The 21,132-nt window shown below is 22.5% G+C and overlaps 4 protein-coding genes across 14 annotated transcripts; 2 read left to right on the top strand and 2 right to left on the bottom strand.

Annotated features, from left to right (window-relative positions):
• Positions 1-166: 166 nt before the first annotated feature.
• LOC105735796 (odorant receptor 10-like) lies at positions 167-2,920 on the top strand. The gene is made up of 10 exons (XM_031917315.2): positions 167-363; positions 442-594; positions 675-855; positions 948-1,100; positions 1,169-1,269; positions 1,331-1,430; positions 1,515-1,619; positions 1,678-1,833; positions 1,941-2,012; positions 2,413-2,920. Exons 1-9 carry the CDS (start codon positions 167-169, stop codon positions 1,998-2,000), a joined length of 1,206 nt encoding a protein of 401 aa, XP_031773175.2. The 3' UTR covers positions 2,001-2,012; positions 2,413-2,920.
• Positions 2,047-12,774, bottom strand: LOC100872852 (serine/threonine-protein kinase atr). Of its 3 annotated transcripts, XM_086908929.1 has the most exons (39): positions 12,637-12,774; positions 12,355-12,560; positions 12,110-12,280; positions 11,862-12,019; positions 11,624-11,773; positions 11,355-11,553; positions 11,116-11,255; positions 10,480-11,039; positions 10,220-10,384; positions 9,672-10,151; positions 9,422-9,599; positions 9,095-9,340; positions 8,895-9,011; positions 8,673-8,795; positions 8,329-8,576; positions 8,047-8,268; positions 7,790-7,961; positions 7,593-7,719; positions 7,415-7,539; positions 7,185-7,345; positions 6,956-7,116; positions 6,687-6,877; positions 6,537-6,621; positions 6,293-6,438; positions 6,112-6,228; positions 5,654-6,018; positions 5,334-5,594; positions 5,035-5,260; positions 4,785-4,969; positions 4,521-4,726; positions 4,287-4,459; positions 4,056-4,199; positions 3,840-3,997; positions 3,530-3,761; positions 3,334-3,472; positions 3,016-3,130; positions 2,782-2,935; positions 2,364-2,600; positions 2,047-2,279 (listed from the first exon to the last, which is right to left on the bottom strand). In XM_086908929.1, the coding sequence occupies exons 1-39, from the start codon at positions 12,681-12,683 to the stop codon at positions 2,097-2,099; spliced, it is 7,473 nt and encodes a 2,490-aa protein (XP_086765055.1). In that variant the 5' UTR covers positions 12,684-12,774; the 3' UTR covers positions 2,047-2,096. The 3 variants fall into 3 exon arrangements, with proteins under 3 accessions (XP_086765055.1, XP_086765057.1, XP_086765056.1); XM_086908931.1 differs by lacking the exon at positions 11,116-11,255 and having other exon boundaries at positions 10,480-10,645; XM_086908930.1 differs by lacking the exon at positions 8,047-8,268.
• On the top strand, positions 3,014-17,258 carry Hmg-2 (High mobility group protein 2). Of its 9 annotated transcripts, none has more exons than XR_015292272.1 (9): positions 3,014-3,148; positions 13,095-13,173; positions 13,254-13,423; positions 13,530-13,713; positions 13,790-14,069; positions 14,161-14,242; positions 14,307-14,522; positions 14,590-14,804; positions 16,939-17,258. XR_015292272.1 is itself a non-coding variant. In XM_086908933.1 (8 exons), the coding sequence occupies exons 3-8, from the start codon at positions 13,333-13,335 to the stop codon at positions 14,724-14,726; spliced, it is 990 nt and encodes a 329-aa protein (XP_086765059.1). In that variant the 5' UTR covers positions 3,014-3,148; positions 13,095-13,173; positions 13,254-13,332; the 3' UTR covers positions 14,727-15,088. The 9 variants fall into 9 exon arrangements, 5 of the variants coding, with proteins under 5 accessions (XP_086765059.1, XP_086765061.1, XP_086765060.1 ...); XR_015292271.1 differs by lacking the exon at positions 16,939-17,258 and adding an exon at positions 15,120-15,626; XR_015292274.1 differs by lacking the exons at positions 3,014-3,148; positions 16,939-17,258 and adding exons at positions 12,766-12,891; positions 15,120-15,626.
• Positions 14,809-20,916, bottom strand: LOC100872732 (protein MMS22-like). The gene is made up of 21 exons (XM_031917314.2): positions 20,621-20,916; positions 20,466-20,543; positions 19,673-19,973; positions 19,452-19,586; positions 19,205-19,379; positions 18,963-19,148; positions 18,761-18,874; positions 18,506-18,685; positions 18,157-18,404; positions 17,989-18,086; positions 17,746-17,921; positions 17,519-17,677; positions 17,215-17,452; positions 16,917-17,145; positions 16,733-16,829; positions 16,440-16,634; positions 16,185-16,358; positions 15,773-16,126; positions 15,477-15,679; positions 15,211-15,399; positions 14,809-15,144 (listed from the first exon to the last, which is right to left on the bottom strand). Exons 3-21 carry the CDS (start codon positions 19,885-19,887, stop codon positions 15,102-15,104), a joined length of 3,408 nt encoding a protein of 1,135 aa, XP_031773174.2. The 5' UTR covers positions 19,888-19,973; positions 20,466-20,543; positions 20,621-20,916; the 3' UTR covers positions 14,809-15,101.
• Between the last annotated feature and the right edge of the window lie 216 nt (positions 20,917-21,132).

Here is a 21,132-nt window from a genome sequence, read left to right on the forward strand (position 1 = left end):
ATAATTAAACATGTTAAATTTATAATATCTCTTTTAAAAGTACTTGTTCTGTAATGATGGAATGAATCCTAACTATAGATAAAATCTAAGTTGTGTACAAACAATTTTTCAGTTCATAAATTACATTGTTTTTTACATTTAAAATGTATTTTTTGCAATGAATTAAATGTCTAATCAAACAAATACGATGAATATTAAAAATTATGTCTTCATAAATCAATTAGTACTAAAATTTCTTGGATTTTATCCAATAAATATTATAAGATATCTTATATGCATTAGTTGCATTATGTTTATTGTTATACCACAAATAATAATGATTTATATAAATTGGAATGATTTAAATATTGTTATGGAAACGGGGTTGGAATGCTTTTAAAAACGAAATAACTAGTTTATTTTACATAAAAATATTTATTAAATTTTTTTCACTTTTTGTAGCTCAACTTTACTAACAATTTTACTTGCTGCATTGAAATCAATCGTTTGGATATTTAATAGAAAAAATTTGGAATTTTTTATTAAATTTATGTTGACAGATTATTGGAAAATAATTGAAACTAATGTTTTTGAATATTTACAAGAATATGCAATGTAAATAATTTTTAATATCAGAAATTATATTATTTTTTATTTTAATTGTATTTTCAAATAACAATATATATATATTTCAGATATGCTAAAAACATTACCAAAGGTTATTTCATTTCAATGTGTAATGCCTTATTATTTTTCTTTAGTTTACCTATTATTGAAATATTAACTAAAAATGAAAACTTAAATAATTTTACTATAAAAAACTTTCCATTTGCTGCATCATATCCTATAACTTTTTATAAGTTCCCCTTCTATGAGGTACTATTTTATTTCATTTTTTTATTATAGATATTCATTATAGTTATATTTTATTTTATTATAGTTTTTAATTTATACAAATGCATATGTAGATTGCATATATATCTCAAATATTGGCAACAAGTATTTGTTGTCTGATGATGCTTGCAATTGACAGCCTAATTGCAACTGCTCTACTTCATACTTGTGGACATTTTACAGTGCTTAAAGAAAATTTAAAGAATCTGGACACGTATATATATGATGTATGTATATTTTTTTATCATTATAATAACAATATTTATTTATATTCAAAATAATCTTGTTTTTCTAGTTAACTAATTTGAAGACTAATTCAAAACATATAAATAAGAATTTATATGAGATAAAAAATCAAATAACATATATAATTAAACATCATCAACTAGTTCTTTGGTAAATAAATTTATTCTGTTTCAAAAAAATTTTATTTGTTATTCACTTTAATGTAATTTAGGTTTTGTGATAATATGGAAAAGAATTTCCATCTAATGCTCTTTTTGCAAGCAATAACTAGTAGTCTAATAATTTGTTTCGTCGGATTTCAGATTTCTATAGTAAGTATATTTATAAAATTTAAAAAATTGTATTAAAATATAAACAATTTATTTTATATCATCAAATATATATATTTATTATAGGCATTAACAGAACGATCTAAATTTCTTGAATCTTTTTCTCACTTAATCGTATCGCTTTTTCAACTATTACTTTTCTGTTTTCCCGGAGACATTTTAATGCGACAGGTAATATTAATATACAAGAATATATGACATTATTTTAAATTAATTCTCATTGAAATAGAGTTTCAGTGTAAGCATAGCTGCATATTCTATACAGTGGTATCAATTGCCAGTTTTTATTAAAGATGAAATATGTATGATTATATTACGTTCTCAAAGACCTAGTTATATTACTGCAGGAAAATTATATATAATGCATTTGGAAAATTTTACCGCGGTAAAATTTTATTATATATTTAAAAAAATATATATATATAAAATTTTTATTAGCATATTAATATTTTAAATTGCAATAATTATCTGATAATTTACATACATTTGCAGATACTTAGTACTGCATTTTCATATTTTATGATGCTTCAAAGCTTCAATATAGAAGCTTAAAGATTAAAATTGGTTTGTATAGTTTTATAATAGTAATAGATTATTATCTGATATATAAATATTATATTATTATATATTATATAATGGTAATATTTTTTACATATATGCGCCCCATCCAAAATACATTTGACAAAGATTATCTACATTTGTTGCTTCTAGAATCAAATGATTAGTTTGTCCCTCAACACTAAGATTTAAAGCAATGTTTTCTAATTTTTTTCCATGATATCGAATTAATCCTTTCAATCGTTGTTCTATATTTTTTATATGTTCTACAGCCTAAAATATTCGATGTTATATTTTATATTCTATATTAATTTATATTGCATGCACATTATTTATATTTATTATATTACAACTTACTTTTTCATTAGTCTTTTCACTACCTTCACCCATATGATTTTTATTCCAGCTTACTAGAGGATCATACACGAATGGCGTCAATACACTTAATAACGTACTACTTTGTTGTCGAAGAACCCTCATAGTTATTTCACAAGCACGCCTAAATGGTCCTTCAATTTTTAATGGTCCCATAGCATCTACCATGTTATGCGTTAATCGAAATGGTACACGTTCTGGCCATTCAAATAATTCTCCCTGATAATAGAAGTATAATTTTAATTATTAAAATATCTATTATATATATATATATATATATATATATATATATATATCATATATAATTAGTTATTTATTTTGTTTGATTATTATAAAAAATAAATAAAAGTGAAGCATTTCTACTGTGAATTTAATTTGTAAATAAATTTAATATATGTACCCTATTAAATAAACAATTAAAATCTACGTGCACACAATCTCCACATTTAGAATCAAATAATATATTTTCTCCATGACGATCTCCAAGGCCAAGAATATATCCCACCATAGACATTACTGCTGTGGTTCTAATATAGGCAGTACGTGCTTCGTACCTATTTTTATATATAATTATATTTTTTATACGTTTAAATAATAAATTTTTATTTTATTTATAGAAATAAATAAAATATACCATCCATATGGATCAGGAAATGTAAGACGAAACCAATCTCCAAGTACCGATGCATGTCGCGGAAGAAGTTGTTCTAAAAATACTTTTCTTTTTTTTTCCAATGGATCTTTTAATGCTGAAATATAATATACAAGTAAGAATTTTTATAATTATTTATAATTTAATTTTGCAATATATATTAATATAATTTCATTTATATGAATTTATTATATAAAATAAATATGTATTATTTATATAATAAGGACTTATTAATTTCTATTATTTATTTTATTGACAAAAATTTCATTTCAATAAATGGAGTATTATATTTCTACTTACAACATAATATACTTCTAAGTTCTCTATTTGAAATTGCAATACCTCTTTCTTTATATAAACTTATTATAATGGGTCTAAATCCAACTAAATTTGGTACCCATTCTACTAAACCGCATTCTTCATTGAGAGGTACAACACTCTGTAATTTAAATAATATTAATTAAAATTATGTATAATAAGATCACTTTTGACTTACATATGTCCGAATATATAATCTTCTTTGCCGTGATTCTGGATCATTTTGAAGATATTTATTTACAATATCGTTAAATTCCATTAATCGAAAATCTCTTCGTAAATCATCTTTTGGTTTACACATAAATAGATATTCTTTACCATCCGATCCCTTTAATGTAATACGTCGCGGTCTTTGAAGAGATGGCATAACAACCACATTATCTTCTATTCCTGATATATGAATCCAGTTTCTGAAAGTTATAAAACAATACAAATTTTTTAAGATAATAAACAAAATAATACGCAATAAATAATAATGATATACATACGAAGAAAATGCATTATGATTTTCTAATGACATGCCCTTAGATGGCAGATGCAGTTGTCTAAATTTAGTTGTTGGTATCATTATCGAACTAAATTCTTTATTTGAAAGTAAACGAGGAAGATTTCGAGACAAGTGAGTTATTGTAGTATTCATAATCCCCTATCAAAATATAAAATATTATAATATAAAAATTTATATAAAGTATTAGTTTACTTACATCTGGAATTGCTTTATTCGATAATTCAATTAATCTCTCCCATAATTTATGAAAATCTGAAATAAGTTTTGTCATTTCTGGTGTTTTAAGTTTGATATGACTGAGAATTTCTTGACAACGTTTCTGACGTGCTGGATAAGAAGACTAAAAAATTGTTTATCAAAATTTTTATTTATCATTAATAACTTTTATATTATTTAAAAATTATTAATAATTTTTAAAAAAACTTACATTAATAACTGATGCCATCATCCATAAACTATGTTGAGGATAAGCATGAATTAATTTTACTAATATTGTACAAATAGTTTTCTGTACTTCAATAGAAGGATGGCATATTCTTGAAACAAGTTGGCTAAATGCAGTCAGCCACATGAATATTGGTAATCTTTCTTGATACACTTCTAGATTACAAAAAACGAATTATTTAATTTTAAAATTTTATTTCAGTTATTAAACACTTACCCATAATTTTTGACATTTTCAATAATGCATCTTTTCGTAATCTGACTTGTTCTTGATTTGATTGATTTAGAAGATTATTAGATCGTGTTGCTCGAGAAGCAAAATCTAACCATATAGTTAACATTCTTGGCATAGACTGATGAATATATTTGCAACCATATTGAAGTGATTTCCCATAATAATTCATAGTATGCACTTGTAAATCTCTAAACATATTTATAATTAATTATTTCTCCTATTTAAAATATTATTTACTTTACTTACCGTCCTCTTGAATCTTTCTCTTCATCTGTCATTCTATCTATAACAGATTCATAATATCGTGCACAAAATAATAAACTTTTTTCCCATTCTCTCCACACTTCAATAGCTTCTTTGTAATTTATGATATTAGCATCAGTATCTACATTAACTGTTTCATCATTATATTTTGCATATAAAAGTTTTGCCTATAATAAATAAATTATTAGTATTATTTGATAATTATACTATATTTCTATTATTTATGTTATACCTTTGCACATTGCTTTCTTTCTTCTAAACATTCTCCTGATGATAAGTTTTTGTAGTACATAGCTGGCTGAAAATAACTAGAAAAACATCGTTTTAGTGTTATAAAAGCATCTTCTTGACAACCTTTTTGCCAATATAATTGAGCTTGTTCTATATAAAGTTGCTGGGGAGGACAAGAATCGCTCGCTGATAAAATATACATATACGCTTGTTGATGCTGTCTATTTCTAAATAAAAACCATAAATTATAAAATTAAAAGACAAAATGAGATAACGAATACTTATAATATTAATACAAACTTTCTTGCAATTTTTGCACTTTTAAGCCAAATCTTTCCAATTTCTTGTTTGAGTACTGAATTTTCTTTGTTTTCAATTTCCCTTTGCAATTGAAGTGCTAAATCTAATGTAGCTCTGCGCATACTTAATACAAATTCTACTCCCCGTGAAGCACGAACAAGTTGACCACGTTTTTCCCATTCTTCAAATATCATTGGTAATTGTTCTATATTGTTTAACATAGTAGCAATTGCCTTATCGAATTCATTTAGAATATGTAGCCTATATAAAAAAATATTATAAATATCTTTTAGTATCAAATATGATTTTAAGTATCTTACTTCATGATGTAAGAATAGCTTTGTTGATAAGCCCCTGGACGTGAAGCATCTTCTAATAGTGACACTAGATTCCTTTTCAAAGATGTTAAATCAGGTTTAATACCTTTTTTAAGATCTTCAAGTAATATATGTTTTATATTCTTTTGAGAAGTGTCATCAAATCTAATAAAATGAGCTAATCTCCAAAATGGTTCTTGTTCAATCATTAATGGTTCTAATTCTGGTCGATTACTCAAAACTCCTTCAGTAATATGTTTTGCTGTAAAAGGTTGATCAAGTCCAAGATAACATTGGATCATTCCTTGCAAATACGTATGCTTTAAAGTCTTCTTTTGTGCTAATCTTTCGTAACATGTTGCAGCATCCTAATATATTTTATGCCCATTTTGAATATATATAATGTAATATATACATTAAATATATAATAAATTCATAAATAAGTAAATATTTTATCTTACTTGAAGCTGTCCATTAACTTCATGAGCTAAGACTAATTGTTGAACAGTAGGAGTATGATCTTGAGTAGCTAATATACCAGATATACCATCTGGTTCATCTAATTGCGCATATATTTTCTAAAAAAAAAAAATAAGAATTGTAATGAATTACTTTTAATTTTATTATTGATTTAGAACTTACAGCAAGTAATCCACCCTCCAATGCTTCTGATAATCCTTTATTAGAAGAAATCATATGTTGCTCTAAATACATTAATGCTCTATGATATTCTTGAAATTGATAACAGCCTTCTGCCACTACTAATGCATTTAATGTTTCACAAAAATCTAAATTAATTTAAAAAAAATACACATTCATTAATAATTATATTTTATTATTATTAATAATTAAATTATTATTAATAAATTAAATCTAAAAAACTTACTTTTTAAAGCTTTATATTTATAATCGTGAACTAATCGTTGTTCCCAAAGCCATCTTTGCAAATGATCTAATACTGAAAATATAATCTATCCAAAAATTATAAAAAAAATTATTAAATGAATAAAAAGAATATCATTTTTTATTTATATACCTGTGCACAACGCGTACGTCTTGTTTCTTCAGAAATTCTAGTATCTAGCTTTATACTGTGTCCATGTCTAAGTGGTCTATGACGTGATAATTCAGAATCAAGTGTAGGCTTTTTTCTGACATCTATAATTGTCAACATTTCTTCTCGTATTTTTGCATGTTCTTGTTCGGTACCATTTGTTATTATGTATGCTAGTAAATAAAAAAATATGTTCATTTAAATTATATATATTTTTTATTATTGAATATAATATTAATAAAAATACTTACAAACAACATGGGGTAAACAAAATGTTAATATTTTTATATCTCGCTTCAATGCTAATTTACACGCACGTAATACATTATTAAGATTTTCATTATGAATATTATTAAACATATTGCAAAGCCAATTATAAGCCCAGTTTTCTACAGAAGAACCAGCTTCAGAACTGTTTGAAAAATCAGTTAATGAATATAATGAATAGTTAAAGAATTTTTTTTTTAATCAGACATTTACCCATAAATAGGATGGGGAAACGTTTCATTATCGCTAATAGTTGCAATTTTATAATGTGAAGTTAAAAAAGGAGTAATAATCTGTTTCATAGATATAGGTAAATTATTCCATAATTCATTGTTTTTACCTTGAGGTGAAATATCATATGTTTTTAAAATTTCCTAAAATCATTTATACTTTTAAAAATATTTATTTATAATATAAAAATTATAAAATGATATGCTACTTACTTGAATAGCAAGTGAAAAACAATCCATACTTTGACTACTTTTCTGCATTTGAAACGCTCGAACATGTTCGAAAAGTATAGCACATGCAAATTCTTCATTCATATCAGCGATAAATTTACTATCAACTAAAATTTAAAGTGGATTAAAATAAAGGACAAATAAACTAATAAATATATACCTCTAGAAATAATTCTACGAGGAAGAAGGCTTGGTTCAATAGCACCTAATTCTCCTAAACATTCACCATAAAGTAGACGAATACTTTCATCTTTATGTTGACATCCAATTAATAATGTATGTAATAGCTAAAAAGTTTTTCATAATTATTATAATTATTATAATAAATATATTTTTTACTTTAAATAATAAATATACTTCAACTATCAGTGGATGAATATTCGTTTCACTTAAAATCATTTCATTCAATTGACTACGATTTTCGGCTAAAAATTTTTGTAAATACATCAATGCTCTAATTATTACTTCATCCGTTTCATGCGTAATTCGTTCAATCCATAATTTTAAGTTTGCTTCAAAACCTTTGGGTCTAAAATTTATAAAATATATTATTTATAAAATAATATATATTTAATAATTAAGAAAATAAAGATATATTTTAAATCTTAGTTTACTTAGTTTGCAAAATATGTGCTTTAATTATATTTGATATTTCAACTGGAACATCAATATCATCTATGAAAAATAATTCTGCGATGTAATCTGGACATTCTTCATTACATTTAATAATCAGAAATTTTAGCATTGCAATTATTTTTTCTCTATACATATTTAATAATGATATCAATGAAACATATATAGTTGGTAACAATGGACCAAGTTCTTTAATAGCTATACTAAAATAAAAAACATAAAATATTATTTATATATAAAATATAATGATTATTATTACATACTTATGAATGAATGCATTCCATGCATCACACAAAAGAGGTCCAAATCCTGGTCTTTTAAATCCTAATGAAGTTCGTAATGTCGCTAAAATTTTATATCTCAATGGTGTCAAATACTGTGAACCCATATAATGCATTAATGCAGCTAATGAAGCAAGTGCAGATTGCTGAGTATGTTCATCTGATTTTGATCCAAGCTTTATATCAAAATTAACTAATATACCATGTAAACGTAAATTCAAATAAGACTCCTGCAAATATTGTATATATTTTGTATATATTATTATATAATTATATTATATATATAATTTTTCTTCCAAAAAAAACATGTAAATATATAAACTTACAATCCCTTTATGTATAATATAATTTTTTTCTAAATTACTATCATAATCAGATATAATTTTTAATAATCCAATTATCTTTTCAGGAGATTCATGAAAATTTAACATTAGTTTTTCAAATATACCCTATTAAATATATTTAATAAAATTAAATATATAAAAATATTTATTAGTAAAATTAATAATATAGTAGAAATATTTATAATCATTATCAATCATTATTACCATAAATGATTGCTTTATTAGAAGAGATAAATTTGTTTGTGTAATTTTTGAAACTAATCTTAAACACTCCATAGCAGTAGTAAGAGGCATGTTTAAAAATGCATAGCTGCAAATATACTAAACAAACAAATATTTAGATTAAAATTATACTTTATAATAAAAATATAAAAAAAATATATTTCTTTTATTAATATACGTACAGAAAAATATTCTTTTAACATTTGTTTTTCATCCATACTAATTAATTCAGCTATATCATGTAAGAGAGTTCTTGCATTTGGTATATCAATAATGAAAGAAAGTAAATAGCATACTGCATAATGCCCATCTTTGCGTAATAATTGACGTGATCCTTCATATCCAATACATTTTGCAACACGATGTATAGATGTAGCTATGTTATAAGAATAATGTATGAAATTATGAACTGCACATTGCATTATAAGCTAAAATGAAAAAAATTGCTTTCAAAAAATAAAATGTTATTTTTACTATCTAATTTCAATAAAATTTAGGAAAATTTATACCTTAAGAAAATTTTTTTTATATCGAATGTATAAAACTTTTGGAGAAATATTTAAGAATTTAGCAATATCGTGGTAAGCAGTAGTTGCAAATGCTATTGCTGCTGAAGATGATGTTGAATGCACTATGGTAATTAAAAATATATTTAAAATATATCTTTCAATTATATGTAATGGAATACTAAAATTAAAAATAAAAAAATTAGAATATATTTAATAATTAAAGTAGATATTTTTTAAATATATATCATACCATGCACAATTTTTTGCAGTAACAAGTAAAGTATCATGTAATGCATGATTTGAATTTGTTAAAGCTTTCATAACTGCTTGTGCTATAATATTAATAAGTGATTCAACAAATTCATCTAAACAAATCAATGTATTTTTATTTTCAATAGACATCATAAATTTCGATATATCTATTTTATTCAATAATAATCTTTTTATTACTCTAGCAATATTGAAACGAATTTCAAAATTTTCATCTTCTACATATGAAAACCATATTCTTGCTATTTCATTATTGTTAAAAGATTTAATATGATTTGAAAAAGAAAGAATATTTTTAGAAATTTGCAAACGTACTGAAACAAAATTCGAAAATAATAATTTAAAATATGGTCGAAGTAGATGATCATATTCTTCTGAGACATAAGCATTATTTATACTGTTTTCAGATATTTCATTACAACATGTACATTCTAATGTCCATGTTATATTATCAGATTCCCTGTTAATAAAAACATTTTATGAATCACTTCATTAGTAAGCAAAATAAATTATATGATAAAAAATTACCTTATGAAATTTCCACATCCTGATAAATAACAACTTATTTTGCTCAAAGCAATCACAAGCATTTCATGAAGTTTCTGTTCTTCTGAATCTAATGCAGGTTGAAGAATGTACTTTGAAATATTTTCTAATTGTATTTCTTTATTCTTTAAAAGTAGTACACTATTCCTACAAATTTTTTACACAATTTAATATATCTTTTAATCATATTTTATTACTTTTATATTTTATTACTTTCAATTTTTCAAATATAAATTACTTACAATACTGCTGTTGCTGCTATATCAGTTTGATAGTTCATTATACATGTACGTAATATTTTCAATCGTTCCATTCCTTTTCCATAATTGCAAAGAACTTCAAGACAGATTAACATTGTAGCAGTATCAAAGGATTTAAAAACTTCTTTTGCATGATTATTCATTATATCTATAGAAATTTCAATATGTTGCATAAATGGTAATGTTAATATTTTCTGAATTAAGTCTTTATTTGATTCATCATGTGCTATCATATGAATTAAACATTCAAAAATTATATTTTTTTGCTCATATTGTCCAGAATTTAAATTCTGCAACAGTAACTTCAAAACATAATCCAACTCATCTGTATACAAAATCATTTTCAATTGTAATTCTTTTAACCATGATTGTAAAATACGAGATGCTTTTAAAATATGCATAGTGATTTTAAATTTTTCTTTCTGTGTTGCAGTTATTAATTCTTTTTTTAATAAATTCCATGATTCACATGTACAAATATTTGTATTAACTACATGTTTCATATCAATAAAAACATAGTGAATAAAAATGATAATGAAATCCTATAATAATTTTACATTCAATATATAAAAATTTATATATTAAATATATTATAATATAAATTTAATTGTTACAAACCGGATAATATTCAAAATATGAAATAAATTTTTTTGTTTTAGAAAAAGTATAAACTCTTGGTTTCATAATAAAATTTTGCAGAATTTTGTTATATGCAACTTTTTTTATTTGTTCTATAGCATTAAAATTGCTATTATAACCTAAAGATAAACATTTAATTTATAGTTTGTTATAAAAATATAAAAATAAAAAAATGTTAGAGTTAAAAATATTCACAATTGATTGATTGATTAACTTACATTTCATTTCATTAATTGTAAAATCAATTATTTGAAAGCATAATTCAATACCATTTGAAGATAATGGCAAAAATTGAATAAATTGAATACATATCCATAAAAATTGATTTAATTGATTCTCTGATATTTCATGCAAGTTTATCCAAATAGGAAGTATTTTAATAATTTCAATAATATAGAGAATCAAATTTTCATATTCCTTAAAAATAAAAAATCTAATTTCAAGTAAATATATTTTTTAATTTTTATTAATAATATAATATACTTACTTGTTTGCTAAATAATGAAAATTCCATTAATTTTATAGAAAGATCTAAAGCTATAAATTTTACATTTGGAACAGATATAATCATTATTTTTAATATTCTTTCAGATAATATTTTATGATTCCAAACAAAAACTCCTGTTTTTGTTATAATCTAAAGAATTAAATACATATAAAAATTTTTATAACAATATAAAATACTAACAATAATAATATTAAGAAATTAAATATAAATGTATTACTTTAAAAATAGATGTTTGTACTAATGGTAAATCATAATATTTTATTGTAACAGGAAATGCTTGTAAATCCAAATTTTCTATGATATTTCTTTCTGTATGAAATTTACTTAATATGATTCTATCTTCTTCTGAATTCATTCTATAAAATTCTGATATCTCTGAAATAATTAATGTAAAATAATTATATAAAATTATATTACATTAAAATAATTATATAATATATATATAATATTATTTTGAATATATACCTTCAAGAATATCCATATATTCATTACTTATTGTTTCAAACATTGTGATATGATGTCTAGATAATATTCTAAGCATACATGCTTGTATCTCTATACTATTGTTGAGAATTTCATTACTTAAAGGATTTCCTACTAAATAAAACATAATGCCGAACAACCAAGTGGTAAATGCTATAATTAAAATAAATTATATTTTTATGGAATCTTATTAAATCATTATTAATTATTTTTTATAATTTTTTTACCAGAATATTGATATTTCAATGTTTCATTTTGCATCCCATTATTGAAAGGTGGAACTAAAACTGTAGTTAAAGTAGCTGACCGTTTAATTATAGATTCCAAAAGAGAACAAAGAGTTTGTTTGGCGGTTGCATTTTTTAAATCAGAAAATATTGCAATTACAGGACTGTTAATGAATTTCCATACCGAATCCGCCACTGTTACGTTACTAGAAAAATTATTTCCTTATTATTGTTTACATACAAAATTTTATTCACTATAAGAAATTAAACAAACTAATTTACCTGATATTACTTTGAATTGAATTAATTGAATTATCCTGTACTTCCATATTATTATTTTAAATAATATGAAATATATAAAATTAAATGTTACATTATAATAAAATGAAATTATTATCAAACATTTATTACAACGAATAGAAGGTTTCGTTTAAAAACAACATAAATTGGATCTCATCACACCACATTCAATCAAATTGAATGTGATTCACTAAAAGCATGTTCTCAAATCTAAAAGTCTAATATTTTGATTCAGCGGTAAAATCATCAACATTTGAATTAACTTCATTTGAATTCTTCTCATGAAAATTTGGCTTTAGTGTTTATGCTAACCAATTTTTATGATTATATAGTTTCATCAATATTTTGTTTTTGTCAAAAATTAATTTTTTGCAAAATATATATATTAAAATAATACCGATCCGAATTAGTTATAACGTTTTCTTTGTACTTTGTTACAGATTTATTAATACTTTCATTATTTAACCTAATAAACTAATACTAACATATCTTATATTATTAAAAAATAATTAATTTTAGGTAAGTAATAATATTTTACATTTATCGAATTTAATATTTGAATATTATAAAATAATGTTTCATTTTATATAATTTTTCAGAGGTTAATATAGTTCAAATTTTAGATTTATTTAAAATAAATAACACATTCAAATTAAATATAAAAACTTATAATTAAAAATGAGTGAAAGTGCATTAATTAATGATGTACTTGAAAGTAATGGTGCATCAGAACAAGTCACATATAATGGGGAAAGTGAAGAACATACAAGTATGTTAGTTTTTTAAACTATTAATATTTTTAATTTCTGTAAATTTAAGAAACTTATTTATTTCTTTCTTATATTATTATTTAATTATAATAATTCATTTAATAGATAAATCACCTGGAAGTGGAGAAGATAAAATACCTGATTCAATATGTGATAATGGAATTAAAAAGAATAATGTAACTCCTATAATTGGAAGTAATACTACAAATACAACTAATAGAGCTAAAAAGAGAAAAAAAACTCCTAGAGATGCTACTGCTCCAAAACAACCTTTAACTGGTTACTTCAGGTATATTATTCTATAATTAAAAAAAATATATAATTAAAATTAAAAACATATTTAACAACAAATTTTTAAAAAACAGATTTTTAAATGATCGAAGAGAAAAAGTAAGAAATGAAAATCCTACTTTATCATTTGCTGAAATCACAAAACTTCTTGCTTCAGAGTGGAGTACTTTACCTGCTGATCAGAAACAACAATATTTAGATGCAGCTGAACAAGATAAAGAACGTTATAATCGTGAATTTAGTGATTATAAACAAACAGAAGCATATAGGTTGTTTAGTGAAAAACAATCTTCAGAAAAACAACAAGAAAGCAAAAAAGAAAGAAATGGAACTGATATAAATTCTGAGCAAAATGTATAATATTTGTGTTTTAATTAATTATTAATTTTGTTTGAATTTATTTATTATATATTTAATATATTATTAATATTTAATATTTTACCAGGATATTCAACAAGATAAAGATAACGACTTTACAGGTTTTGATATACCTATTTTTACAGAAGAATTTTTGGATCATAATAAGGGTAAATAATTTTTTTCATATCATCATATATAAAAATTTTTTTTACATAATTTTTATATATACAGCATGTGAGGCTGAGTTAAGACAATTAAGAAAAGCTACTTCAGATTATGAAGCTCAGAATGCAGTGCTTCAAAGACATGTAGACAGTTTATATGCAGCTGTAAATCGTTTGGAATCTGAAACAAATCAACAACGCACGACTAATCAAGCTTTACAGCGTCATTTAGATTCTCTTCGTTCACAATTAGCTGGTTGTTTTGCTACAGTATCTCTGCCAGGTTGAATTTCTTAATTTCATATTTGTATTTTATATATTTATAATTAATGCTTATATATTATTTGTAGGAACGAATGAAGGTGCAACATTACAAAATATAGATAATTATGTTGAAAGACTTGAATCATTATTAAATGGCAATGTTGAACAATCTTTACGAAACGCTGTACGTAGTGCTGTATCTCGTCTTGAATTAATTGGATGACGATCACCTCCCGGTAGTACAGCTACTACATCAATGAAACATCATCGTTCAAGACACTCACATCGAAAATAAAAAAGAGTAATTGTGTTCTTTTTTATATATTTTGTAAAATATATTTTTTTTAATATTGTATGCTCCCTAGTTTAATAATTACAAATATATCATAATTTTCTTCCCAATTCATGATTATAAAATCATGATTTACTTTTTAAATAAATAAATGTAATTTATAAGATATAATTGCATGAAATTACATATATAAATATTAATTATTAGATTAGGCAATATAATCAATTCATAGCATAATAACAAAATATTATTATGGTATTATCAAATATTTATTAATAAATTTTTTAAACTTATTAATGATTCGTTTTATTGCTTTTTTATTAGATTTTGAAGTTGATTCCAAGAATATCTGAAAGAAAAACAAAAGTTACATATTGATTATTTATAGTTATCCTTTATAAGTATATTTTTTTACCTGAAAGATGCTGCATTCGGACGTCGATTAATTTCCAAATTAATTAAAGTATGTTCGAGTTTTGATGATAAAACTTGTAATATTTCAGTCGATATCATTAAAATTGAATGTAAAAGTTCAAAAGTATTATGTTGATTTAATATTAATGATTTTTCAACAATACTGGATATAATATTAAAAAATTTATCTCTATAATTGTTAATTTAATTTTTAATTTCTATAAATTATTATTTAAATCAAATATTATAATGAATGCTAATTTTTACCGTAAAGTATTATCCTCCTTATAATATATATTGTTTATAATACTATTTATAAAGTCAATAGTCTGTTGTTTGTGTGGATGATGATCATGGACTTTAATGTAGCATTTAATAATATATGATGTGCAAATTAAAATAATGTGTTCTACAATATGACATGCATAATTTTTTTCACCTTTGAGCAAATTTTGTAAAATTATCATTACCTGCATTAAAGATATATGCTTAATTATAATGAATATTATTATAATTACACATAAATTATATAATTATAAATTAATAATAATATTAATACATACCAAATAGGAATGTTTATGCATCATATTGTCATTTGAAATGGTAAAAAAATTCGTCATCAAAATTTCAAATATCAAGCATATAAAATCTGTTTTTGCATCTTTAAAACATTTTAATAACGAATCAGATACTTTAAAAGTATTTGTATTAATAGTTGGAATTATTAAGAGTGGCATATATTGATCAAATAAATCTCGTATTATTACTTGAAGTGATATATCACTTCTAACATTAAGGGTTTCCATACCCAAAATTATCATAGAAAATGTTTTTTTCCCCAAATTTTTTAAAAAAGAATGTTCTACTGATAATATAGTTCTATTCACTAATGTTTTAAATATATTATTTGGTTGATTCTGAAGAATGATTTAAATTAATGTAATATATTAATAATATATATTTATATATACTCACTTTAGAATATAACATAATAGAAGTACAAAGAATTATTGTTCCAATACATCTATATATCCACAAAGCCAATTCCGAATCTTTAGTTTCTTCAGTAATAGGTAAAAGAATCCATTTTTCTAAATGACTAAAATATAATCTCCATTTCATATCATATTGAATTCGTTCTTGTTCGATCTAAAAAATATTAATAATGATTATTTTGTGATTGATTTTAATGCATTTTCTTTGATAAATAATAAATAATAATAAATATACTTTTAAAGTGTTTCGTTTTTTCATAGAGTGCATTATAAATGTTAAAATAGATCCATCGTTATTTTGAAATTCTTGAAGATCATTATATGTTTCAAATATATCTTGTATATCACTTAATTTCAATATATAATTTTGTAAAATTTTTATTTCATTTCCATTTGTACCATGACCAATGATAGAACATTTTATCCATGCCTAAAATTATAATGTTATGAATATAAAATTTTTTATTATGAATTACAATTATTATGAATACAATTAAAAAATATATTTTATAAATTTTATTTACTAACTTGTATAAGTATTGTATCAAAATTTTTTATTTCTTTCTTTAAATCATGGATTACTTGTTCCTGTTCAAGTATTAATACTAAATAATGTCTTGTAATTCTGAAATAAAATTTTTACATAATAGTTTAATTATGTCCAATATATAAATCTTCAATTTTATATAATCTTAATATAAATTTTTATTACCTTATGTCTTTAACAATTACAGACGATGCAAAATGCTGAAATAAAGACATAGCTGAATGCTTATGTTTTTTTGCTGTTGCTGGATTTCTTAATGCTTCCATAGTAAATAAAACTGCTAATTTTGAAATATATTGATAGTGTTCACTATTAAAAACAGGATCAAAAACAAGTTGTCTTACTCTACAGGCAACATAACACCACAAAGCATCTAACAATTGTCCTACATCACCTATATATATACATGAATTAAAAAGATAGATACAAATTGCAATTTTTATACGATAAAAAAATAACAAACCTGTATTAGAAATCTTAGAAAGATAAATGCATTGTTCAAAGACATTAACTAGCACTTTCATTAATGTTCCTACCATTTTATTTGAACATTCTAATAAGTAACGATCTATCCATCCACTAAATAATAAATGTTGTCCTAATTCAATATTATTAGATGATAAAATTAAATTGAATACATCAATAAAATTATTCATCATTGAACGGGATATATCATCTTTACGACAACATATAGTATTTATCTATAATATAAGTTCATTAGAATAAAGAAAATAAATTAATTAATAGAAATAAAATTTATATTATACCGTATCTATATATAAAGGTGCTATATTTGTTAAATTTAATTTAAAATCGTTATATAAAATAAGAACAGCTAATTTTCCTTTCCAAATTAAATTATGTTTTTTACTATTTTCATTATTATATTCTTTTGTCAATGGCAAAAGATCTAACATTACTGAACACTGTAAAAAATAGTTATAAATTTTTTATAAAAAAAATCTTTAAAAACAATAGCAAATATTTTACTTACAACATTTATAGTATCAGTAGTAACAGCTAATGTTAAAAATAATGAAATAAAATTATATAAACCAGTTATTGAAAATTCTTGAACTTTACCCTTTGAAAATTTAGAATAAATACGACCTTTAATTTGGTTCCAATATTTTGTATCATTATTACTATAATTTATGCGTAAAAAAGATCCTTTAACATAAGTATATATAAATAGAATTACTAATTTAGAAATAAATCATAGAAATTAAAAACTTACCAAGTAAACGTAAAAACATTCCATAACTTGATTCTTTAATAGATTCTATATTATTAAGTCTCTCTTTTACTTGTTTAAGAAGATCCATAGCGGTTTTCCTGAACCAATGAATTTATTTAAAAACTATGATAAAAAAAATATATAAAACCACAAATTATTTACAAATACTTTTCGATTGATAATGTCCAAGGGCCAGATACTTGTAAGAGAAATGGTTCATCTAATCTTTTATGAAAGCAATCCCACAAAAGAGAAATAATTGAAACTCGTGGTTGCCACCAATTAGTAACAATAATATTTAATAAAGGTATCATTATACATAATTCTTCATCAATTTCATCCCGTTCACCATCTTTTCCACCTTTAGAAATATATGTTTTCAAGATCTTCTCTAATTGTTCATAATTAGGCCTGATCTAAATAAATAAATAAATATATAACAAAATAATAGATATATTTATTAACAAATAAGAAAGTAAATAAAATAAAATATTAAATAAAATTAAAATATAGTTACTCGTGAACACTTAGATCCTAAATATACTCCATCACTATTATATCCATATAAAAGCGAAAGATGATGAATAATCCATAAACAGAATAATTCAGTATTTTTACAAAAAAATTGTCCAGTATTATTAGATGCATTCCTATTCAACAATCCATTGATACATTCATTGATATACTTCCAGAAAGTCTAAAAAATAAACACAAAAATATATATATTATAAAAATATATTATATAAATATATTCATAAAAAATTTTTAATACCTTTGATTTCATTCTATCAGATAAATTATCAATAAATATTTGAAGCATAAGCCATAATTCACGAATACAAGTGCAATTATATGGAGTCTTTTGTTGTACATGAGTTAAAGGAATCTAAAACATATTGCAAAAGGACAAATATAAATATAAAATAGTTAAATATTTGATAATAATTTTTTTAAATAAGTTAATATACTTTTACCGTTTCAAATATTTTTAATGAAATATAAATTAAATCATTAATTATCATTGCTTGAATGTTTTCAAACTCATCCAAGTAGTTTTCAATTGAATATTGACAATATATGTTTTTTGTATATATTAATGAAATAAAAAACCATCTTAATTCAATGTGCATATGATACATATGATATTCTGGTTGTGTACACTAGAATGTATAAAGTATAAAATTAATATGTTAAATATTATTATTTATCTACAAACCTGATTGCCTAATTTAGAGGGTACATAATGAAATGTAGCATCAGGAATATTATATATCCTTTCAAGAAAATGTTTTATTATAATAAATAATGAATTAAATTCCTCTTCAATATCCATGTTTATAGTTTTTATATCCATGTTTATAGTTTCTAATGACAGATAGTTTCCTTTAATACTAATAAATATATATTTTTAATTTATAATCAATAACTAGGATGAAATATCTTGAAAAAATAAATTATCTTACCTATTCAAATATGTTCGAACATATAAAATAAATTTTGATATAATACATCTAATATAATAAAAGTTACTATCATGTGTTTTTGAACTTAAAACTTGATCATAAATCTCATGCCTGCTGAGTATTTTTAATTGCATACTAATAAAATATAAATATAATAATACTAATGAAGATATTTTTAAAATAAATTAAAATAATTTGTATTCATAGAAAAAATTTCTTACTTCATACACTTATTAAAATGTTTGAAATCCAAGAGAGCAGTTGCAGCTGGCACATTACAATCAAAAAGTTGTATATTCTTATCTAATAAAAAATATTTTTCTTGTGGATATAGAACATTTTCTATTTCTCCTTGTAAAAATAAACTATTTTTATCTAATTCCCAATCATTAAAATTCACCTTTCCATTGCAATTGAAAGTAAAACAAAGATCCATGTGTACAATATTATTAAAGAAAATATAAATCCATTTCAAATATCAAATATCAACTTAAATTTAAACACATTTTTTTATATTTAAATCTAAAAAATAATGTTTTCTTTTGTAAATAATATATTAAATTATATTACAAATAATTACATTATTTTATTAAGTTTTTTCAGATTAATAAATGTATCAACTACAAGTAGACACTTTTTCCTAAGTTTTGGCGGTATTCATAAAAGTGCCATCTATAAAACTTATGATGACGCACGTGACTTTAAAATAAATATTTGTAGTAATTTAAATTCTTTAAAATTTAATGATTTTTTACAGTAAATTAAATAGTATAATGTAAATTAATAATTAAAAAAATAACAAATCAAAAAAATAATACTAAGCTTTTTTAATTTTGTAGCAAATCACATAACATTTTTGAACTTCTGTTTTTTTCAATATAATTAAATTTGTATCATAAGTAATTGATTTTCTATGGTTGGTTCTTCAAATTGTCTAATTAATTCGGGTGTTATTTTTTGCAAATTTGTGAGTACTTTTAATAATCGATTTTTTAATATGATTTTGCGAGCTACCTGAAGAAAGGGTAAAATTTTGCATTTATGGATAAAAGAATCTTCTTTCTTAGACTGTGCTGATACTGAGGTTGGATACTAAAAAAAAAAAAAAAATGATTTATAAAGAAGTCTTTCAATAAAAAAGAAAAATAATTTTTAATTAAGATAAATACTTTTTGAGAAACTCTTAGAATTCTTTGCCTTAGTTTTTCAGCCTTTTGTTTTTCAAATAAACATTTTTCCGAATTCATTATTAAATTTTTATATTTATTCCATGTTTGTTCTCGTTGTGTTTTAATTTCAATAATTTGATTTTCATTTGGATCGAATTTTCCATAACTTACTTTTGGTTTGTGATGAAATTTTGTTTGCTCATTTTTTTGATAATAATCTTCTACTTTTATTAAAAAATTTTTTAATTTTTTCATTTTTTGATCCATAGTTTGAAATAAAATGGTACCCAATGCTCCTAATAAATAAATAATCTATTTTTTATATATATTTTTTATATAAAAATATATATATAAAATCTCTAACCCTTTAATTCATATTTGTTGTATGATTTTCGAATTTTCAAATTTAAAATACAATTAACAGCGTGCAAAGTATTCGAGGGAAAATAAGTACATTGTTTTAACAAAATATTTTCAAAACTGTATTTTATAGAAGAATTGTTTAAATAATA

Source organism: Apis florea, unplaced genomic scaffold (assembly GCF_048593485.1).
Source record: "Apis florea isolate Af1SG1 unplaced genomic scaffold, ASM4859348v1 contig_3081_pilon, whole genome shotgun sequence".
NCBI classification, from domain to species: Eukaryota; Metazoa; Arthropoda; class Insecta; order Hymenoptera; family Apidae; genus Apis; species Apis florea.

Coding starts and splice junctions, on each gene's coding strand:
- LOC105735796 (XM_031917315.2), top strand. CDS start 167: ATGTCTAATCAAACAAATACGATGAATATTAAAAATTATGTCTTCATA. Junction 856..947: donor ATAAGTTCCCCTTCTATGAG/GTACTATTTTAT, acceptor ATGCATATGTAG/ATTGCATATATATCTCAAAT. Junction 1,431..1,514: donor TCGGATTTCAGATTTCTATA/GTAAGTATATTT, acceptor TATTTATTATAG/GCATTAACAGAACGATCTAA.
- LOC100872852 (XM_086908929.1), bottom strand. CDS start 12,683: ATGGAAGTACAGGATAATTCAATTAATTCAATTCAAAGTAATATCAG. Junction 11,774..11,861: donor TACAAACATCTATTTTTAAA/GTAATACATTTA, acceptor TTAATTCTTTAG/ATTATAACAAAAACAGGAGT. Junction 10,385..10,479: donor ATAGCAGCAACAGCAGTATT/GTAAGTAATTTA, acceptor AAAAATTTGTAG/GAATAGTGTACTACTTTTAA.
- Hmg-2 (XM_086908933.1), top strand. CDS start 13,333: ATGAGTGAAAGTGCATTAATTAATGATGTACTTGAAAGTAATGGTGCA. Junction 13,424..13,529: donor GGAAAGTGAAGAACATACAA/GTATGTTAGTTT, acceptor TTCATTTAATAG/ATAAATCACCTGGAAGTGGA. Junction 13,714..13,789: donor CCTTTAACTGGTTACTTCAG/GTATATTATTCT, acceptor TTTAAAAAACAG/ATTTTTAAATGATCGAAGAG.
- LOC100872732 (XM_031917314.2), bottom strand. CDS start 19,887: ATGGATCTTTGTTTTACTTTCAATTGCAATGGAAAGGTGAATTTTAAT. Junction 17,453..17,518: donor CACCTTTATATATAGATACG/GTATAATATAAA, acceptor CTTATATTATAG/ATAAATACTATATGTTGTCG. Junction 15,400..15,476: donor AAGGAGGATAATACTTTACG/GTAAAAATTAGC, acceptor TAACAATTATAG/AGATAAATTTTTTAATATTA.